Raw genomic sequence first — 23,464 nt, 5'->3', positions numbered from 1 at the left:
CCTATTTGCTTCATGTGGCCCAGCCAATTAGACATGAGCTCAGACAGCATTACAAATGCAAAAAAGCCCATGAACAGCCTGTTTGGCTGTTCGTGAACAAGCTGTTTATGAGGCCCCGTTCTAAATGAACAGGTGGTTTTTGCAAGCCTCATTCATTGCTGTTCATCAAGCCAGACAGTCTGGCACCTGCAATCAATTCCCATGGCAACTCAGGCAGGGATTGTCTGAACTCAGACCAAAAAAAAGTTAACAGTATTGTTAATATAATATATGCTACCATGTGATCAAATGTTTTATTTCACAGCTTATTCTCAGTTATATCCATCGGCTACTTGGAAATTGTAGAGTTGTGCAAATATACTAGATAATGGGACATCACACCTTGGATATCTACTGCTGATTTCACTTCAGTTAATTCACAGTAAGAAACTTGTATCCTTAAAAAGCACTTGTACAAAGTTATTCTGTCTCATCTTTTTTTCTTAAAGAACTGGTCTCTGGTGTTCATGCCTGGCCTCAGAAAAATAATGTACATTTTAGGGGCAAAAATACAACCCAGTAACCCAGCACTGGAAGCCAAGATAGAGAAGATCTCCACAGCCACCATGTGTTTCCCCTTGGTGCTCAGGTAGGTTGGAAGAAAGGAGACCCAGACACTGCAGAACACCAGCATGCTGAAGGTGATAAACTTGGCCTCATTGAAAGTGTCAGGCAGCTTCCTGGCTAGAAAGGCCGCCATGAAGCTGACACTGGCCTGAGAGCCCATGTAACCAAAGACAATGTAAAACATGGTACTTGAGCCCTCATTGCATTCAACTATGATTTGTTCTGGCTCTGCAAACTTGTTAAGGTCTGGGAATGGTGGGAAAGTACTGAGCCAGACAGTACAGATGCCAATTTGAATAAGAGAGCAGGCAAAGATAATGTAGCCGGAGAGAGTTTTCCCCAACCATTTCCTCATATTGTTCCCTGGATTTGTAGCCATGAATGCTAAAATCACAGTGATAGTTTTGGCCAAGACACAAGAAAGTGCAAAAGAAAAGACATTGCCAAAGGCAACTTGTCGAAGAAGGCAGGTCATCTTGTTGGGTTGCCCAATGAACAGGAAGGAACTAAGGAAGCAAAGCAAGAGGGAGTTTAGAAGAAGGAAGGTAAGATTCTGATTATTGGCTTTGACAATGGGTGTGTTTCGGTATTTAATAAAAGTTCCAAGCACCAGTGTTGTGATTAGACAAAAAGAAAACGCAGCAACTGACAAACTAATCCCTAACGGTTCATCATAGGCTAGAAAAGTTATTGCTTTAGGAATACATTGGCTTTGATTCTTGTTTGGATGTTCTTCTTCTGGGCACTTGTCACATTGATATGCATCTGCAAGAAGAAGAAAGGTTTTCAGTGTGATAAGTCTGCAGAACATGTAGGTCACTATGATACTTATGAAGATGCATTGGACTATGCTGGCTTACTAACTTTTGATAAATGCCTGATGTTTCCTATTTGTTTAGAACTGAAAAAATGGTGCTTTTTTCAGGTGCCGGGTAGGCCACAGTGTGCTGTTGGTGGATTTTATTCACCAGTGTTGGATTGTATGGCAGTGTACCAGGTAGGCTACAGTGTGCTGATGGTGGATTGTATTCACCAGTGGAGGATTGTATTGCAGTGTTGTCAATAGTTTTCTTATCCAAGTAACAGGGTGGGATCAAGCCAGCTCTTTTGCTCACTCTAGCTCAATTCTCCTACTTAGTACAGTCCCCATCCTACATGGAATTTATTCATGTAGCTCCCATTATTAGGGTTGCCAGCCCTTGGCATCTCAAGGGATGGATACTTCTGATATGTCATTTTCTGTTTTGGAACAGGAAGAGATATTATGAGGAATTTCAAAAATCTCAGTGGTTGTTACCCTGATGATGTTGCTTCCTGTTCCAAAACAAGAAGTGATGCACAGGCATTATTGATGCCCCCTTCCCCCTTCATTTCCTCTTGCTTCTCTACTAAGCAAGGACAGGGGACAAAGAATATCTCATGGAGCTCCCCTGCCCAAACCGGATAAATGGCAACTTTTTTGGATAGTTTTTGAGTAGTATCACAAGATTCCTCTGCTCTCTTTTCCACTACCCAGTGATAAGATTTGTTTGCAGAATGGAAGGCTACTGATAGAAACATTATTAGTTAAGAAACTGACATTTCAAAATCCACAGTAATTATCGGGGTTTTTTTTTGTGGTTAAGCAAGTTAAACTGAATAAGAGTAAAGCTCTTTTTAAATGTTCCTATATACTCCTATGCCTTGACCTGGATAGTCCAGGTGAGCCTGATCTCATCAGGGCCAGTTTGGTGTAGTGGTTAGCAGCACAGGACTATAATCTTGAAGCCAGCTGGGTGGCCTTGGGCTAGTCACAGCTCTCTGGAGTTCCTCAGCCCCACCCACCTCACAGTGTGTTTTGCTGTGAGGATAATAATAACATACTTTGTAAACTGTTCTGAGTGGGTATTAAGTTGTCCTGAAGGGTGGTATATAAATCTAATGTTGTTGTTGTTGTTGTTGTTGTTGTTGTCGTTGTCGTTGTCGTTGTCGTTGTCGTTGTCGTTGTCGTTGTCGTTGTCGTTGTCGTTGTCGTTGTCGTTGTCGTTGTCATTGTCATTGTCATTGTCATTGCCATTGTCATCATCTCAGAAGCTAAGCAGGATGGGAGACCTCCAATGAAGACCAGGGTTGCAGAGGTAGGCAATGGCAAACCATCTCTGTTAGTCTCTTGCCATGAAAACCTCACCAATGTTTGGCATAAGTCAGTTATGATGTGAGGGCACTCTCCATCACCATATAGCCCTGTACTGAACAGTCTGGGCAGCATCCCTTGATAATTTTAACTCCATTTTTAAACTAGTTTTTAATCACCATTTTTATCATTGTTCTCTGTTAACATTTTCATTTTATGTAATACTTTTTAGCCTAAGAGTATAATAACCTTTGGCCATTTGTAATAAACTTTACTTCTGCCCCTGCTTACCACTCTCATTTGAAATTGCTCCTTCTGGACATTGGAAACAATCATAGCAGCAGGATGGTTCTCCCTCGCGAACTTTTCTGTTGGATCCAGGGTAGCATCTCTCAGTGCATATTGAATCGGGCAATGTCTAGCCACGAATACAAAGGAATGTAGTTTATTTCACTTAGTTATTTTCATTTTACACACCCTATCTTGAAGCAGTATATTTAATTTTTGTAACATTTTATGAGCTTATATTGAAAAAAAAATAATGTTCAATGACAATTCTGGAAGAGAAAACAGCAGCTTGAGCTGTTCCTTAATTTTATACTGAAAAGACCACTCATCTTGATACATTTTCACAGATATGGCTAGAAATATAGGGAAACTGTTGCTGGATTTGACCAAGAAGATCATGGAAATTGTCTTTGCACACAGATATGGGGCTAGCCTGGTCCCATAGTTAGACAAGCCTCAAAGGGAGTGTAGAGGTCTAGAACAGAACAACTTCAGAGAGGGGCATGGAACAGAGGAGTAACACAGTTATATGGCCTGGTGTTGATTAGAAGAACTGTCTGATCCATATCAATAGATACAATACGTTGATGCTCAGCAGCAGAGAGTGTCCGAGAATTATAGGAATTCCCAGCTTCACAGAAGTTGATATAATTGAGTATATTGGTTGAGGGCCAAAAAAATGCATAAGTATGAGAAGCTTGTAATCACTTATTTTTCATAGACTTTTTAAAGGTAACAGGTAACAAGAATGAACGAACAAATTGTATATTCTTTGAGATGATGTTTCAAATATAGCGAAACTTGTCTGCTGTTTGAAGTTAGAAGATAAATAGTGAGCCAAGTATGTGAGCCCTTTGAAGCGTGTCAGTTAGTTATTATTAGAAAGATGGTTCTAAGACTTTATAAATATGAGAAGCTGAACTGCTCAGGAACTTCTTCCTAGAAGGGATTCTTTGCCTGTGACCTGCTTATCTTTGGGTAAGATGCTTACTGGACCCATGTAATTACTCTCCTTTAATTATCTACTTAGTTATAATGGATGGCATGATTTTCTATTGATTGAGCTAATAGTTTTAATAAAGGCATAGAATGCAAGCAGAGATTCTGTTATTGTATTACTTGCATACAATACATGGAATGAACCTAAAACATTATTTGTGGTCAATCTCTTGTCAGGAGTTACATAATTTCATATAGGAAAACTTATGAGATGTTTAGGGCTTTTAAAGTCCATGCCTGTATCTGAATCAGGCCTGACCAGAATCATCCAGAACAACATGCCTTGGCACTATGTTCAGATTAGACATCTGATTGTAATACAGAACTATGATGCTAGAAAGTCCTGAAATACTAGCTTCTTGAACAAGAATTTCAGTTGAACCAATGATAGTAGTAATCAGGCATTTTCCTTGGCATTACTGATGAATACAGCCCCCCCCCCCAAAGTTATGTAGACTTTTTATGCTTAAACTGCACTGCAAAAAGGACTGGGAACAGCAAGAATTCTGGTATGGGCAGTGTCTTGCTGTAGGACAAGAAGACTGCCATTTCCTGTTTCCTGTGACACAGAGATGAATCCATGGGTTTTCCTGGGAAGAAGAGAAGCTAGAAGCTTCAGGGTATGAAGAGGAGACTGGTAAGGTACTCCCTTCTGGGTGAGAGCCCACATGTTCTGTTGCCAAGTTGCAGACATGCACTGCAGACATGACCACAAGGTCAACACAAGAACGGTATCAGCTTTCTGACATTGCCTCCAGGCTGGGGTTGAAGCAGGACAGAATCTTATTAACCAACGGTTATCTTTGAAGGAGAGGACAGAGACTTTACCGACTCTATCATTTCAAATCCACTTGGACTCTAAAATTATCATACCACCCCTGTATTCTATAAATTAATCAATTCCTGCTTTTGATTCTTTAAATTTAATATGAGAATTTTAGATGTGGTTATTTTAGTGGCGATATAATATTTATTATTTTTTAAAACTCACTGTGTCTGTTTGCTTCTGTCTGTCTTGAATTTTTGAAGGAAAAATACTGTTTTTAGTGGTACAAAGGAACCTTTGTCAGAATAGGCATAACAGAAAGAAAACTTCATATTCTTCTACTTTCTCCAAGATAGAATATGCAAGGACTGCTGAGGCAACTGTTATCGGTGTACTAGTATCTTGAATACAGGCATGTTGCTATAACATTTAAGGGATTGTTTTGTTTTTGTTAGCTCTTTAAGTCTGGGGGAATATAGCTCATATAGTTTTCAAACATTGCCTAGCATTTTAAATCTGTGCCTATCATTGCAATTCTTAAACAATTGAGGTCACTGCTCCAGCAGAGAAGGTTGGATACTGCCTGATTTTCTGCTAGGGAAAGATGGAGGAGGACATCTGTTTTGATCATCAAGAAGGCTATGTCTGGGATCTTGTGGACATAAGCTACAGAGGTCAGGAGCTACAGTGAGAAGAGGGATTGGCCAAGAAAAAGTGGTAAAGCTGGGAGGATCCATCCCAGATAACTTTAAGAGAAACTTAAAAAAATACAAATGATAAATGACTTCCTATATTTTGGGTGACCCCACATTGGCTCAGCATTATTTCTGGTCCGGTTTTTCCTAGGCTGAAGAGCAGAGCTGTGACAAGAGCTGCCGAATTCCATCTTGCCCAACTGCCTGGCTTCAAGGCTGTAAAGGATTCAGCTGATGTAGTTCTGCGCTGCTCTTTCCAACCTCACTGGCCACAACAGGAGCTGGCTCAGCAAATTTCCCTTCATTACTTGATTCCCAAAGGAGTTTGCCAATTTTATTTTTACCTATGCAAAAGCCCTCTCTATCTATGCCATCCGTAACCCATCTTTCAGGATGGCTACTTAGTTTATGTATTATGACCTAAGACAATGTGAAATAGCACCTCTACCCCAGACCAAAAGGACCTCTCCCAAACCAATGTGAAGGAAATGGAACAAACTCTTGCTTGACATCAGTGGTAGCAAGCTAATCCTGCATTGGAATGGTTGAGTAGGCAGCCGTCACAGTAAAAACAGCAAAGAGGTTGGAGTCATCTTATATAGCTGATATCATTTAGCATCCAAATTGGCTGGTTTGTACAAGGTACCTCTCCTAGCCCCACCCAGATGTATCTTTGCTCTGCTTAATTCACATGGGACTGGGGCCAAAACTACCCTACACTCATATCAGGGCAGAGAACTATTCTTGCAAGTACTATGTCACCTGGGAGTCATGCTCTCATAGAACTGAGGTGGAGTAAGTCCCAGGGCTTTTTTTCTAGGAAAAGAAGCGGTGGAACTCAGTGGGTTGCCCGTGGAGAAAATGGTCACATGGCTGGTGGCCCCGCCCCCTGATCTCCAGACAGAAGGGAGTTTAGATAGCCCTCCGTGCCGCTCGGTGGCATGGAGGGCAATCTAAACTCCCCTCTGTCTGGAGATCAGTGGGCGGAGCCACCAGCCATGTGACCATTTTCAAGAGGTTCCGGAACTCCGTTCTACTGTGTTCCAGCTGAAAAAAAGCCCTGGTAAGTCCCAAAGTTAATGGAGTTACTCATGAGCAAATTTGCATAGTTGAGCCTCATAGAGAAAGGTAAAGCAGAGTTGGAGAACGATCTCCCAAACTGAAAAATCTTTATGGCACACACTAGACAGATCTTTTCATTGACTGTTTTTTCAAAGGGACTTTTAATGGTAATATGCCATAATTATGGACATTCCTTGCTAATGCAGCACAACCTCTTCTTCATTTTTTTCTTGAAGAATTTGGAAAATAGTAAGTGGTTTGTAAGTCAACCAGATTTGGGGAAATGCAGTTTAGTGTGAAGTTTCTCATTTTCAAATGCCATGGAAAGCACATAACTGTGGGGGACAATTTTGTTGTTCTTTGGCATCTTCCACCTCACAGAAGATGAATTTGGAGACCCCAGCATCTTCAGAACCAGACTTAAGGAATTTTTATTTTCATTCCTTCTGAGGTAAAAGGTGGCAAAAATGATGTGCTTACATGATTCCAAACCCCCACATATGATGCTTATGAAGATAAAGGCAGTGGTGGAATATGTCAGAGCTGTGCACAATCTTTCTTTAGAAGGATAATGAATATCACAACTTGCTGAGTCTCTCACAAGAAGCATGCAACTGTGGAAATTTAATTATGAGCAGTTTTACTGATGTCAGAAGAATGTACCTATTCCATTTTGGCTGTTTCAAACTTTCTCTTGCATGTGTTTAAGAACATAAGAACATAAGCAAAGCCATGTTGGATCAGGCCAGTGGCCCATCCAGTCCAACATTCTGTCACACACAGTGGCTAGAAATCCAGTGCCATCTAAAGGACTGTCAGTGAGGCCAGGACACCAGAAGCCCTCCCACTGCCTTCCTTCCAGCACCAAGACAACAGAGCACCACCTCCCCACAAAGAGAATACCATCTATCTCCTGTGGCTAATAGCCACTGATGGACCTCTGCTCCATATATTTGTCCAGTCCCCTCTTGAAGCTGGCAATGCTTGTAGCTGCCACCACCTCCTGTGGCAACGAATTCCACGTGTTTATCACCCTTTGTTAGTTTCCCTTTGTTGATAGTTTCCCCAACTATCATATGAAATAACTTCCTCCAGCAAAAATTTTTGCTGTAAATGTGGGCGTTTTAAAAAAAGAGCATCACAGCATTATAATTTGGAGTACCCACCTCATTGAAAGCTCTAGGCCATGTTACAGCATTATTCTGAATTATAAATCTTTTTTCTGAAGAAGCTTGAGTACGCATCATTCCAATTTTCACCCTAATGAAGGATTTATTTGGGAAGGTGACCCAGTTAATGATGTCATATCCAGTGGACCATTCCATGTTGTCATTGAAAAATATCTCATCTCCAGCACTGTTGTTGAAATGGACTTTTCTCAAAAATGAGTGAAGCTAGATGGGAAATGAGAACTTCAGGAATTACAAAACTGAATGAAGTGATGCAGAACATTCAGATTTTCACTCAACAAAAAATAAATCCCAGCACTGATGATATCAGTGTTTTGTTTGCATTCTAGAACCTCAAATATCAGTTGATTGGACTAAAGTTACTGATTAATTGAATGTTAATATATAAATACAATCATTGCAATATATGAAAATTGAGAGAAGACTGTTTTCTATTTGCATTGCTTTCTACGTATGCATTCCTAGCCCTAGTGCATCGTTTATCATCTTATGCTGTCTGATTGAATTGAATTAATATATATTTTGTAATTGCCTTGAGGTTTAGTGAAGAAGACAGGTAATAAATGAAGTAAATAAATAAATGAAGTTCAATGAAGACAAAGTACATTCGATAATTTCCAGGAATAGTGTGAAATAGTAACCACGCTTAATGTTACTGTACTTAGAATAAAATTCTAATATTACCTCCCTTGGCAGCGACATCTGAGGGTCATCATCACCAGATTTAAGTATTTCTATCCTCACAGTTTTCCTCAGTGAGTGAAGATAATGCAAAGCATGTGCCAAGGAGTAGACTGCATTATAGATACTGTAGCTCTGGCTAGACATGCTCCTTTCAAACACAGTCTCTGGAAGACTCTCCAGTTTTTCTTCCCCGGTACAATATGTGTCTTTGAATTCGGTGCCATAGCGATTTGGAATTGTACACCCAAATGCATCATGCCAAAATATTTTGAAAAAAAGTGTATCTTGATACTGAAAAGGATTTAGGGTCTCAATAAAACGCTGAAATCCAGGCACGTTGTTTTTGTGGATTGCTATAGACAAAGAACCATGGAAGTATTTGACATCCCAGTCCTTCAGAAAAATGCTTGTGGTAAAATCCCACTGGGAAGTTGTGATCCACACCTTGTCTATGTTGGTTTTCATAGATCTTTCATGAATCATTAGCTGAGCTTGTATACCATATAAGGAATAAGTGTCTCCGTATGCAACAATCACATTGGCTTTTGTTGTAGTGAGCCCTGCCAGAGCATCTTGAAGGAAAATTAAACTCTGTGTAGATTTTGATTTATCAAATCCCGGGAAAAGGATTGAAGGAACCTTGTTTGTGAATGCAACACAGATGCCGTTCCTACTGAGTACTGATTTAAAGCTTTGCTCAAACTCTTCTCCGTTTTCATCATCTGCAACTATGAGGCCAATCCACATCCACCTGAAATACTGTATTAAGTGCACAAACCCTTCCAATTGAGCAGTTTTGTGGAGTACCATTTGGTATAAAAAAGGAAACTGGGTTTTATCACTCAGCACTGGGTGACTTGAGCCATAATTGAGCTAAAGGGGAAGAATATAATTGTTGATCTGTGAAAGGTACCAGAAAACTCACACATTCAAAATGATTCCATAGGACAGGGATCCACTTCATGGTGTCCACTGTTTCCTGGTGCCAACTTTTTGAGTGCTAGAGATAAAATCTAAAGGATCTTTTGTGAAACAGAACAAACCAGAGAGCTGTGAGTCTCTCTCTACCAGCTGACTAACGTGAAATGCACACAGCTCATCCCAGTCAGGTTCATCGTATCTGTGGGCCCTCAACTTTGCTATAAATACAGAGCATTTTATGATCTCTGCTTGCTAATCTCTCCATGATTACACAGGGACACACCCTCCCCATTCCTTGGAAACTCAAACCAAACCATGTGTGGGATCCAACAAAATTTTCTACTGATGAAAGGGAGGGGGCATTTCCACACTACTCACCTTCATCCGGAACACTGCAGAACATCACAAAAAACCACAGAAGATAGTGTCTTCTCATGCGAGTTTTGCACAACATCATGCAAAACTCGTGCGAGAACATGCTATCTTCCACATTTTTTTTGCAATGTTCCGCAGTGTTCCAGATGAAGGTAAGTAGTGTGGAAATGGCCGGGGTCTCTTTGACCATCCAAAAGGCTATGTTGGGGATCATGGGCAAAACCAACATGGTTTAAGGAGGGGAATTGGATGAGATAGAATGAAAAAGTTGACTGGATCCAAACCTGTCTCTTCCATAAGCAAAGAGTCTCCTTTGAGCAGGCGGTGCTTCAGAAGAGTTGAGGAGGTATCAATTTTGTGTCTGCAAGGAGCATTGATATGGTAGGTTGCTGCTTCCATTGTAGGAGGATGCTTGCCTTGAAACCTCACAAGTCTCATCCTCCTTGCAGACATTTTGTGTTGGTACCCGGTAACCTTACTCAAAATTCCCTAAGTTCCTCCCCTAGAATATATAGCTAAAATAGAGAATTCATTATGAACCACTGATAGTCTGGGATTGATGAAAATTATGAGAAGGTATAATAAAAACAACTTCAGTTCCTTCCACAACAAATCAGAATACTTAAAATATATTATTTCAACAATCTTTTCAGCAATCCTGTAATGTAGGCCACTACTTTTGTAGAGGAAAAGTGTGACTAAAAACTAGTGGCTTAGCTGCCATCACAGCTGTGCTGAAATTTGAACCAAGAATTTTGTGTCTCACAGCTCAGACACTTTGCCTTTGCTGCATTACCAATACCATTTTAGAGAACTATGGAACATCCTAAATAAAGGCTGCTTTTGTGTGAAAGGGAACCTTTATTTAATGTTTACACACAGTGAGCTGGCTCCAGAATCACTATTTTGCTCAGTTCCCCTCCATATTTCAATCTTCCTCCCATGCACCTTTGGGCCAGGCATGTCCCATGATACCCTACAGAATTTTTGTGGTCAAAGGGGGCACTGCCTTCCCTCTTCACCAGTGGAAAAGCTGATTGGACCCACCTTAGTCTTCACATCAATCAGTGTCTGAGCACAAATTAACAGTTTACTATTTTGGAGGCTGAAACCTGAAGACCAAAAACTCACTTGGATAGTTCTTGCCATTGTTATGATTCAAAAGGAAAAGGAAGCAGAAGAAAGAATCTGAAAGTATTTTCTGTTTTTTAAAGCAGTGAACTTCATGAGGTAGCATGGTAGTACAACCTTCTCTGACAATCAGAAAGCAATGACATAGAAAGAGTGTGTTTTGCAGCTTGAGATTCCTGACTTAATTAGTCATACAACTCAACTATCATGTGACACACTTTTGGGGAGCTAATCTCAAGCAACAATGCAGACTGGCAGAGAAGAACATGATTTTGATCAAATAACTTTTCTGGAGCCATCCATAGCACATACATTGTATTGAAGTAGCCCAGCAAAAAAGATCTGTTACTCATTCCAAGACAATTGAATCACCAGTAGGTAGGAACCACTCACATTTTTCACTCAGTCTCACCTCACTATACCTCCGCCCCCCCCCCCCCCCGCCCAGGTTTTTCCATGTAGGACCTTCTTTTTTGTGTGGTCTCTCTTTTTCATCAGCACAAAAGCTGGCTAGATTCCATCCATTATCTTCTCAGTATTCTACAGGTCTTATGCCCAGTTTTGTAGTCTATTGACTCCTCATGTAGAATGATGACAAGATACTGTTGATATATGGATTAAACAAATTGTTATTGATGGCTGACATGAATAATGTTAAGCCATATTATTTTAGTACAGTTTACAACTAAAAGCGGTATTAGTATTTGGGTCAACTCTATCCTGGCTCGTAACTTGAGATATATGAGTAGAAAGTTCCTCATACCTAAGAAAAATGCCACTATTGATAGAATAGAAATGTTGCATCCCACCCTTCAGCCTTCTGTGCATTGAACTTGTAATCATCCTCCTATTTCCATCCCTACCTGTGGGATTTTGTAGAAGTCTAAGATGGAGGCTACCTGGATGGAAGCTTCAGAGCTGAGCCCTCCAATGACAGCTGACTTCTTGTGTTGTCTTCCACATTTGAAATTAGGGATGCTTTCTTTTTGTGTAGACAGCAAGGACAAAGTGATACCATAGTTTAATTTATTTTGGTAGATGTTATCATAGATCTGGAACCCCAGAGTAATATTGGGTAAAAGTTTGGGATCCTTATTGATCTCATCAACAGCAAAAATGAAGGCCAAGAAATGCTGATAGTTCTTTCTCACTGGCCTACAATAAAAATAATTTATTTTCAAGGACATGGGACATTTAGAAAACTTGATAGCACATAGTAAAGATTTAAAAATCTAGCTATTTGGAACAACTCATCATTTCCCAGTTAAATCTTGCCAGCCAGAAGAGACATAAGCTGCTTCCACACACAGGGTTTTCTCTGTTTTTGCTTCCAAACTGGAACACTTTTTTTTTTTCCTTTTTAGTATCTACATGATATTAGGCTCTAATTATTCACCAGTCATCCATTCCCTGTTTTCAATATGCTATTTCTAGAAATTTATTTTCTTCAATATTTTTGAGAAGAATGCAGGCCAAGTACTTTATCATGCTACCTGGACTGGGAGCTGTGCATTTTTCAAGGTGCCAACTCCACTGGTATCATCTTCCTTCCATCAGCCCCTCATGGCCACTGTGTGTCATCATGTGCACCACTAGAGAGCTTTTTTCAACTCTAAAAAAAATAATAGCTATAATACTATTGCAATTACCAATTTTTAAAAGCTTTCAAAAAGTCCTGTGGTACAGCAGTCATGCTCAGACTTCTTATAACTGCCCTTTATTCAAACACATTATATACTATTACTTACGCGTATGGATAGCGACTGAAATTTTGGGGGATTGTCTTGAAGTTCTCATGTGGGCTAAAACCAAAATTTAGAGACAAAACTGCACCAATAATATGGTTCTCTGGCTCAAAATAATCGTTGTATCTGTAAACTACATGGCTGCAGAATCCCATCCAAGTCTTGCTGATATTTTGAGGCAGGAACATAAACAAAAGGAACAGTTGAAGCATACCAAGTCACTGTAACCTATTTAAAACCATGAAACATTTACTTATGGCAAGCAACAACTATGGAAGCATAGTCCATTATTACAAAGATGGTAGATATGATATTTAATAATAACTGTGTGCTGTCAAGTTGCAACCAACTCAGGACTATGGGGTTTTCAAGGCAAGAGACAAGCAGAGGTGGTTTGCTAGTGCCTTTCTCTGCATAGCAACCCCAGTCTTCCTTTCTGGTCTCCCATCCAAGTGCTAACCATAACTGCCCTTGCTTAGCTTCTAAACTCTGATGAGAACAGGCTAATCTGACCTATTAGGCTGCTGTTTTTATGACTTGATTGTTTGGTGTTGGAAGTTATTCGTCTTTGTGTTGACAGATCTCTGTTGTCTCCTGTCTCCACAGTTTTTTTGTGATATATGAAGCTTCTATGGCAGGTGGATTTTCATGTTTTTTAAAGTTTGCTTCTGAAAATCCCCTGAGTTTTCAGATAAAACTCATAGTACTTTGCATTAATTACAGAGAAGATAATCACCACTCTACAGTCTTTGGCTCTCTCTGTGGTTATCTGTGTACAACAGTGGAAGAAAACTTGAGTAAAAAACCCAGAAATACTTTTCTCATCCTCCTTGGTTCCATTTGATATTCAGAGTGACACGTGATTCTTTATAGAGCAAGCAAATAAAAGGATTTCCTACAATGTGGCTTCTCAAACTTTGTGTGATACAACCACCAGTTCAGACAGTACCCTGTGGCCCCCATTTGCCCTACACTAAACAGTGGCGAAACAGTGGCCTTGGGTGAACTGACCCCCCCAGGGTACTCGGTCCTCTATTAGTCCCAAATTGGGGGTCAGGGGGAGGGGTGGCAATCCTTATTTGAGAGGCTTTCTCTTTCAGGCCACTCCCTGTCCCCAAAATTTCTGGCATTGATTGTGTAGGCCTAGTGTGGAATGCCAAGGAAAGTCTGGCTATCTGTCTGGTGCACTGACCACCTAGTGCACCAGCAGATACCCTGTCATGCCTGCGGGAGGTGGTGGCGGGGTGGGGATTGGAGTACCCCAGGCTTATTGTCCTGGGGGATTTCAATGTCCATGTCGATGATGCCACCTCTACGCAAGTAGTGGACCTGGTGGCAGCCATGGCAGCACTGGGACTTTCCCAGTTTGTATCGGCTCCTACACATAAAGCAGGCTACACACTAGATTTGATTTTTGAAAGAGGGACAAATGTGGTTCTGGATACAATAGAGGCAGTGCCATGGTCAGACCATGCGGTCCTGAAAGCCCGGATGGATATGCTGCCACCTCCTGCAAGGGCGGAAAGCTAATTTATGCTCACCCACGGAGACTTATGGATCCAATTGGGTTCTAGAATGCTCTGCAGGAACCAATGCTCCATGACGGCTCATTAGATGAGCTGATGGAGGATTGGCAGGTCCAACTCTCCAAAGCCATCGATGAGATTGCACCCCATCACCCTCTTTGCATCTGTATCTGCCAAACCCCCTGTTATACAGAGGAGCTTCGGCAGAAGAAGTGGGAGCTAAGACAGCTTTAGCGTGTGTGGTGGCAAACTCAGGATGAAGAGGCAAGAACATCTTATAGATTGCTTATGAAATCTTATGAGGTGACAGTGAAGGCTGTGAAAAAGGAATTTTATGAAGCCTCTATTGCATCAGATAGCTCATGCCCAGCAAACTATTTAATGTAGTTCAGTCATTGGTCTTCCTATCAGGGGGAGACCATTCAAATCTGAATTCTAATATTAGCTGCAAGGCTTTTGCAAGCTTTTTTGCTGATAAAATCCTGTCTCTCCATGACCTATCGGCCACAATTGACACAGTACACGAACTAGAGGCCCCTTGGCCATCTTCAGGGCTTACTTTCGAGCAATTCAGCCCACTCTCGGGAGATAAAGTTAATAGGATCCTGCAGGCAGTGAGGCCTACCACATGCCACCTGGACCCGTGTCCATCATGGCTGGTCAAAGCCAGTGCCAATAAACTATGGGGTACCCTGAAGGCTATTATTAATCTGTCCTTGAGCTCTGGGATCTTTCCCGGGGTGTTGAAGGAGGCTGTGGTATGGCCCCTGCTGAAGAAACCTTCACTGGATCCCACCGACCCAGTCAGTTACTGCCTGGTTTTGAACCTCCTGTTTCTGGGTAAGGTGATTGAGCAGGCAGCGGAGAAACAGCTGCAGAGTTTCCTAAAGGATACCTTGGCCCTGGACCTCTTCCAGTCTGGTTTTTGCACAGGACATGGAACGGAGACATTGCTGATCACCCTCATGGACAATCTTTACAGACAGCTGGATTGAGGCGAATTGGCACTGCTGATATTACTAGATCTCTCAGCAGCATTCAATATGGTCAATTATGATCTTCTGACCCACCACCGTGCTGATGTGGGGATACTAGGGACAGCATTACAATGGCTTGTCTCCTTTATCCATGGTCAGGGACAGAGGGTGACACAGGGGAAGAAGTTGTCATCCTGCCATCCACTGATGTGTGGAGTACCATAGGGAGAAATACTCTCCCCACTGCTGTTTAATATCTACATGCATCCCCTCGCTCAGCTGGTGCGAAGTTTCAGACTTGGGTGTCACCAGTATGCAGATGACACCCAGTTATACCTGATGATGGACGGCCAGACTGGCTCGGCCCTGGATGTCCTAGAGCATGCTTTTAATGCCATGGCTGGACAGCTGAGACAGAGTCAGCTGAAATTAAATCCCACGAAGATGGAGGTCTCTGTACTTGAGTCACGGGTGCATGGATTTGGGGCTCTGGCTCCCAGCCCTCTATGGGGCGCCACTTACACCAGCTTCAAGAGTCAGGAGCCTGGGGGTGGTCCTGGATGCCTCCTTGAACATGGTGGTCCAGGTTTTTTTTTATATATATATATATGTGTGTGTGTGTGTGTGTGTGTGTGTGTGTTTTATTGTATTGATGTCTTTGTTTACATAGTCATACATAGTCACTTCGATTACATTAACATAATCCTACATCAATACAACCTTTTCCCCTTTATGTTACCCTCCCCCCCTTCCCGTGAGCGACCAATTGGAAAATAATACTTTATACTTGCAACCATAAGCACACCCTTTGGATTTTGTCAAATATATCTTTGTTGCCCCCCCTTCCCTTACCCAATTTATATACCCAAGCCATTTCTTCCTTATCTCTAATATATTATCCTCCCATGTCTTTTCTTGTTTTAATATGAACAGAATGTCTGATTGAATCATTTGATATAAATACAGGTTCCATCTACCGATAGTCCACTTTGCCCCATTCTTCCAGCCATAAGCTATGACTGCATGTGCAGCAATGATCATTGTTTTAAACAACTCCTGTTCAGAGTTATCTACTTTATTATTCCCCAGAACTCCCATAAACAATACCTTCCCTGTTGATTCTAACTTTACATAAATCCTCCATCTTTTCCAGTACCATTTGCCAAAATTCAGTTACTTTAGGACATTCCCACCAAAGATGAACATAATATCCCTTTATCTTCTTGCAATGCCAACAATTTGAATTCATTCCCTTAATCATATAGGACAATTGGGAAGGTGTCCTATACCATTTCAATATTAATTTCATCTCCAATTCTTTAAATGTTTCTATTTTTATTTCCAATATTCCTTTCCTTAGTCTATCTCCTGTACTGTCAAATTCACCTCTCTTTCCCACTTAGTTTGTATTATCCCAGTCATGTAATCTTTGTCTTTATTCATTAAGTTGTATATCTTCCTTGCAATACCCTTCTTATTACCCTCTTTAATACAATATATCTTTTCGAGCGGAGTATCCTCCTTATTTAGTATTCTACAGTGCCTTCTCTGTTTCAAAATATTATATAAAGCCATGATCCTTAGCCAATATTGTTCTCTCACTTTCCCTCATACTTCTTTTACTGGTATCAATATCCCCTGAGTGTTATATAAATCCTTCTCTCTCTAAAATAACCCTTTTCCTTTAACTTCTTCCAGAATGTTTTCTCAACATTTTTAAATTCCTCACTTAAGGATTTTAGTGGGGTCCATTTGGAAAGTCTTGGCATCCAATTAGTTTGCAGTTTCTCCCAGACATTTAATGGTGTTTGTCTTGGGCCTATTGTATTTTTAATTTCATTCTTCACCTTCTGTGTAAATATTCCAAATTTGCCTGCTCCTCTATTTAGTGTCCTCCCATCTCACCCATTTATCCAAGCCTTTTCCATCAATTTCCATCAACATCTTTATTTGGAACGCTTCATAATAGCTTTCCAATTGTGGCATACCCCATCCTAAATCTTCTTGTGGTGAGTATATCACCTTTCTCAAAATTCTAGCTTTTTTCTTCCCAAACACCCAATTTTTTATTTCTTGATCCCATGTAACTAATTGCTTTTTGGGGATCCACTCTGATAGTACCTGAAACAGGTATAACATTTTAGGAATTATAATCATTTTAATTGCCCTTATCTTTCCTAAAATATTTAAATATCTTTTGCTCCAGTGGTTTAAATTTCTTTGTATCTTTCTCCATATTATTTCATAATTTGTCCCCACCATTTTTTTAATATTCTTTGTCATTATTATTCACAAATATTTTAATCTCTTAATTCCTAATTTCATACCTGTTAATTTTGCTATTTCTTTTTGTTCCTTCGAATCTATCTTTCTAAACATTATTTATGATTTCTTAATGTTTATCCCTAAACCTGAATATGCTTTAAAATCCTCTAAAATTATCATTAATTCTCTCAAAGCTTCCCTCCCCTCAGTATCCTGTTAAACAGGCTCTGCAGTTCTGGAGGTATTAACGTCCCAACCATTTTATAAAATTCTGCTGTAAATCCGTCTAAACCTGGTGACTTCCCATTTTTTAAATTCTTTATAACACTCAAAATTTCTTGTTGTGTAATATCCTCATTTAAAGCTGCCAAATCCTCATTCTTAATTTTGTTAATTATAACTTCATCAGATTGTTTCCCTTCCTCAGCTTTAAATAACTTACTATAAAACTTTTCAAAAATTTCTCTTATCTGTTTGTCCTTAAAAAACTTATTTCCCATTTCATTTTTCATGCACACTATCTTTTGCGTTTCCCTTCTTTTCTTCAGATAGTTTGCCAATCTCTTCATTGAATTTATATTTCTTCTTTGATACTCATTTTTCACTAATATATCCTTTTTCCACAAGGTAAGATTGTCTAATTCCTGCAATTCATCTTTCAATTTATTCAACTGTTCCTGAGTTTGCCTTTCCATCTTCCTGTGTAATCTTCTCTGTAATTCTATTATCTCCTTTATTTTTTGCTTTCTTTTAATATTCATTTTCCTCCTAAAATGAATTTCTTTAGTAATACATATTCCTCTGATAACTGCCTTTGCAGCATCCCAAATTAAATCTTCCTCTGCAGATCATTTATTTTCCTTAAAATACGGTTGCACCCCTTTTATTAATTCTTCCCTGTCCTTCTGTTGTGAAAATATTTTGGGATTAAACCTCCACCTTTTAACCTTCTGTTCTTCCTTCAAACCAATCTCTATACTAAGTGGTGCATGATCTGAAATCCATATTGCCCCTGTTTCCACTCTGTTAACTTCCATATCATTCGTTGCTTTCACTAAAATATGATCAATACAAGAGAATATTTTATACCTTTTTGAGAAAAAAGTGGGTTGCCTTTCTTCCTGCAAGAAACTAAATACCTCTTTAAGTTTCCATTTGTTTAACTTTAACTTCTTATTCTTCATAATATCAGTGTTAAAGTCCCCTGCAATTAACAAATCACCTTCATAAAATGATTGCAGCCTTTGAAAAACATTGTTAAAAAAAAAAGGTTTGGCCTTTGTTAGGTGCATATATATTTACCAAAGTATACTTCTTCCCATTCATACTAAATTTGAAAAAAATAAATCTTCCCTCCCTAGCTTTATATTACTCCAAAATATTTATATTCAATCTAGAGTATAAAAGAATAGCCACTCCCCTTGCTTTTTTTGTTCCACATGATTCTATCTGCAAACTCCAATTAGGGGAATTCAGCACTGGTCTTAAATCTCTATTACTTTTGTGAGTTTCTTGAATGCACAAAATATCAATCCCCAGGTCCTTTGCCATTTTATTTATTCTGTGACGTTTAAGATCCGAGGCCAATCCATTTACATTCAAGGAGAGTAGTTTAATCACCCTCCCCAGTTTTTATTTGTATCCAACCCCCCTGGTGTGCTTTCTGGTCTATCATTTACTATCTTTTGCTGGTCGTTCCCCCCCCCATCCCCATAGCCCAAAAAAAGAAACCCCTTCTCAAGGGGTTGGGTAAGGATTCTTGATTCCCCCCCCCTTTTCCATCCCTAGAAAAGAAATCCTGCGTCACCACTTAGCTCACCCCCTCCTTATTCCATTTCTTTCAACCAACACAAACAAACAAACAAAAAATACTTTAACACAAGGTATACATTATAGTCCTGAAGAAAGCTTCATCATTATTCCTTATTCAGCCACTGATACAGTTTCTCACTCCATTTCTTGCTCTTCTTCTTCTTGCTCTTCCTCTTCATCATCCTCTTGAGCTGTATATTCTATTTTAAGTCTTTGAAGTAGTTTCTCAGCTTTTGGTGGATTCCTGGCTCTCAGAAGTTTGCCATCTCTGTAGATCAGAATAGTAGTTGGATATCCCCAGGAAAAGAGAATGCCATTCTCGTGTAATTTCTGGGCAAATGGCCTCATTAATCTTCTTCCCTGTAAAATCAAAAAGAGTCCAGTAGCACCTTTAAGACTAACCAATTTTATTGTAGCATAAGCTTTCGAGAATCAAGTTCTCTTCGTCAGATGCCTGATCAAAACTGGGCAGATACAGAAGAGGAGGGGAGGAGAGAGGAAAGAAGGGGACATATATCACAAGGGGACAGAATGCAATTAGCATGGAGGCAATCAAAACATTCCTTTGCTTGGAAATGTAAACATCTCCTTTTGGTGTGCAGTCAGTTTGCCGTATGAGTTTGTAGCAGTGAAAGTATCAAATTCCTATGTAGTATAAGCCTTCGATACTACATAGGAATTGGATACTTTCACTGCTACAAACTAATACGGCAAACTGACTGCACACCAAAAGGAGATGTTTACATTTCCAAGCAAAGGAATGTTTTGATTGCCTCCACGCTAATTGCATTCTGTCCCCTTGTGATATATGTCCCCTTCTTTCCTCTCTCCTCCCCTCCTCTTCTGTATCTGCCCAGTTTTGATCAGGCATCTGACGAAGAGAACTTGATTCTCGAAAGCTTATGCTACAATAAAATTGGTTAGTCTTAAAGGTGCTACTGGACTCTTTTTGATTTTGCTACTACAGACTAACACGGCTAACTCCTCTGGATCTTTCCTGTAAAGTCTATGTTGATAAGTCAGGTCGAACAATTACCCTTTGACCCTGAAACTGTAAATCTTTTTCTTTCCTGAGCTTTTTAAAAACAAAGTCCTGTATTTTTTCTTTTTAAAAGGCTATTATAATGTCTCTTGGCTTGAAGCCAATCTTGGGCTTTGGCTGTAAGGTTCTGTGAGCGCGTTCCAGGTCTTCTGCTCTTATAGAGATTCCATTCTGCCGAAAGAATTTGATTAAAGTTTTTTCAAGGTCTTTAGCTGTAATATCTTCTGTTATTCCCGATAATCTCAAATTCCTTCACCTTTGATGGTCTGATAATGAAGCAAATCTTTTTTTTAATTGTATTTCTTTTTGATTGTTTTCCGATCTTTTAACTGCTTTATCTGCAGCTGCCTGAGCTGTTTTAATATCGTCCGAAAGTTGTTCAAACTTATTTTGTAACTCTTTAATGTCCTGCCTAATATTTTTTCCTTATTGGTTATCAATTCAGCCAGTTCTTTCATCTCACGCTTTGTCGCCATTTTGCTTCCAATTATTTGTTGTCATGAGAGGAAGCTTTAAATAACGTAATAGGCAGAGCACTCGCCAAGCTTAGAAAATAACAGCTGCTTCTTCAGACTTTATCTTCTCTGGATTAGTTGCTTTCAAGCTTATCTTCCAATTTTCTCGGTTGTAGTTTAATTTTATCTAAATTATCTCCAGGAGGGCAGCGTGAAGGTGTCTAGCCTTGTTGACGCAAGCGCAGAACTCCAAATATGGTGGTCCAGGTTGCAGCTGCAGCCAGGTCCTCATTTTTCTATCTTTGGTAGACCAGACAGTTTGTCCCTTATTTTTCGACCCACGATTTAACTACAGTGGTCCAAGCAATTGTCACCTCTAGGTTAGACTACTGTAATATGCTCAACGCAGGGCTTCCCCTGAGTCTGATCCAGCGGTTACAACTGATCAAAAATGCAGTGGTGTGTGTCATCACCGGAGTGTCTGGTGGTGCACATATAACATCGGTATTACGCCAGTTGCATTGGTTACTAGTGGAATACCGAATCATATTCAAGGTCTTGGTACTTACCTATAAAGCTCTACATGGACTGGGACCTGCATATCTGTGGGACCACCTCTCCCCATATGTGCACCAGAGGATGCTCCAATCAGAAGATAAGCAACTACTAGTGGTCCCTGGTCCCAGGGAGGTCTGCTTGGCCTCGACCAGAGACAGGGACTTTTTGGTCCTGGCTCCAACCTGGTGGAACGCTCTGTCAAATGAGACCAGGGCTCGACAAGATCTGCTATCCTTCCGCCGGGCCTGTAAGATGGAGCTATTCCGCCAGGCGTACGGTCGGGGCTGAGTCAGGCCCCCATCGGCCAAATAGAGGACATTGAGTCCCTCCCTGTATAGAACCATGCACCACCTAGTGGCTGCTTAGCTGAATGTGAACTACTGATTGATGGGTAACAGCGATTGATTGTTTTGGTGCTGCCTTATACAGATTTTTAAAATACTTAAATATTGTATTATTGTTTTAAGTGATTTTAAATGTATCCAATGTAAATTATTATTGCGTCTTTTAGATGTATGTGATCCACCCTGAGCCTGCAGGCTGTGGCAAGGGTGAAATACAAATTGAATTAAATAAATAAATAAAATAAACTACATGCCCCTAGCTGCCTGAGCATCCTTCAAACTCTCACAAACCCTTTCACCTCTCGTGCTCATTTATCTGTACCACTTTTATACCCTTTCTACAGCAGCACTGGCTGGTGCTATTACCTAGATGAGTCTCCTTGCAAGTAGGGGGAATTAGCAAACAAAAAGTAAGCTGAGAGAGGCAGTAACAAGGGAGACCCTCCACCAGTGTATACCAGGTCCCTTCCCCAAGGAAATTGACTAGATTGGTGTTTTCCAAAGCAAAGAATATTTTATTTAATAGGGGAAATTCATATATACAGCAAGAGGCAAATATATAAAAATTACAGGCACACAAGCGTCCTAGGAAAAGTAGTAAGAGAATGGGGAATAGTTGTAGGATTTGGGCAATGGTTACCTATCAGAGGAATAGAGAGGTCTGCACACACTTTGGCTGGGGCAAAGCCTGAGCAATTACAGGGCAAAATGGGGCCTGGGGCCATAAGGTGACTTCAGTCCAACAAACAATGACCTTAATGGTTGTCTCCAGGTAAAGACAAAGGGGTTGAGAAGCCTTGATTGGCATTCTAGGGTGTGATAATGAGAGCTGGGGAGGCTTAGATTATTAATTCCCAGTGCTGGACAATGAAACTGTAGTTTTAATTAAGTGTCTCTGGGACTGGATAATAAACTTAAAGTTTAGATTAACTTTTCCCAGGAAGAGTTTAAACTTATCAGAGATGATTGATGGCCCCTGATTGCTGGATAGGATTTTAGCCACGGTTCTGGTCAATGGGAGAAAGGAGGATAGAATGTCTGAAAGGATTTTCAAAGGAAAATAACTCAAGCACCTTTCTTGTCAGGAAAACTGCACATCCCAAGGCAGAGAGGGCAGCAACCAATCACACCTAATCACTTGGTGTTCCATTCACATCCCATCCATGTGTCAGTCTCCCAGGCGAGAGCTGGCAATATTTTGTTCAACCAGGCGGCTTACTACAGCAGCTTGCCGTACATTAGTTAGAGGCCTCATGATTTTGCTAATCATAAGCACATATTAAACAACAGAGAGCTAGGTGGACAGCTCACAGTGCATACAGCTGGGAGTACTGCTGCCATCGTCACCAGGAATGCTGCCACTGGGCATGACCCCCATTTCCTTCCTTGATGTTGAGCAGTCAAGATCATAGGTGGTGGAGCACTTGAAGGAAACAGATGGGGAACAGCATGCAGACAGGGAGCAGGGGCAGTGTGAAGGTGGGGGTAAGTGGCAGTGGAACACACCCAAAGCCAGAAGTATTTGTTAAACTCCATAAAGTTCTGCCAAAACCCAGAGCATCCCAGCATCCCCCAGAGGCATGCTGATCTCAGCTCTGAATGCACAGGGAATAACATCAACTCACTGGGATGCTGCCCATCCCCCTCAACAGTATCTTGCCCTTTTTTTAGTCCCCAGCAAGCTGAGTGCTGGAGGGAAACATCAGCTGGTGGCTCCCCTGCCAGTGCCAGAGAAATTGGAAGCCTACCCTAAACTGTCAGATGGATTATATGGAATTCATACACAAAAGAGATTTTTTTCCCTCTTCCATCTACTTTCCATAAATTGAACTTCTGATTTCTGGATTTCTTAGGGTCCTCCTATCTGGTAGTTCTTGGGGTCTTACTCCTGACAAGGAACATATCAGTGT

General features: G+C 40.5%; 1 protein-coding gene across 1 annotated transcript; it reads right to left on the bottom strand.

The window, feature by feature from the left end:
- Positions 1-469: 469 nt before the first annotated feature.
- On the bottom strand, positions 470-21,554 carry LOC129339159 (vomeronasal type-2 receptor 26-like). The gene is made up of 7 exons (XM_054993763.1): positions 21,393-21,554; positions 19,295-19,515; positions 12,579-12,632; positions 11,694-11,985; positions 8,404-9,276; positions 3,011-3,137; positions 470-1,371 (listed from the first exon to the last, which is right to left on the bottom strand). Exons 1-7 carry the CDS (start codon positions 21,552-21,554, stop codon positions 470-472), a joined length of 2,631 nt encoding a protein of 876 aa, XP_054849738.1.
- Between the last annotated feature and the right edge of the window lie 1,910 nt (positions 21,555-23,464).

The sequence above is a fragment of the Eublepharis macularius genome, chromosome 12 (genome assembly GCF_028583425.1).
Source record: "Eublepharis macularius isolate TG4126 chromosome 12, MPM_Emac_v1.0, whole genome shotgun sequence".
NCBI lineage: Eukaryota > Metazoa > Chordata > Lepidosauria > Squamata > Eublepharidae > Eublepharis > Eublepharis macularius.
This window is presented reverse-complemented; position numbering and strand designations above follow the sequence as displayed.

What these genes read in the sequence shown, in the direction of transcription:
- LOC129339159 (XM_054993763.1), bottom strand. Translation starts at nt 21,554, where the DNA reads ATGGTTCTATACAGGGAGGGACTCAATGTCCTCTATTTGGCCGATGGG. An exon ending in GAAGAAGAGCAAGAAATGGA is followed by an intron (nt 12,633 to 19,294) that starts GTGAGAAACTGT and finishes TTTTGGTTTTAG; the next exon opens with CCCACATGAGAACTTCAAGA. An exon ending in AGATGTCGCTGCCAAGGGAG is followed by an intron (nt 3,138 to 8,403) that starts GTAATATTAGAA and finishes ATTCGTGGCTAG; the next exon opens with ACATTGCCCGATTCAATATG.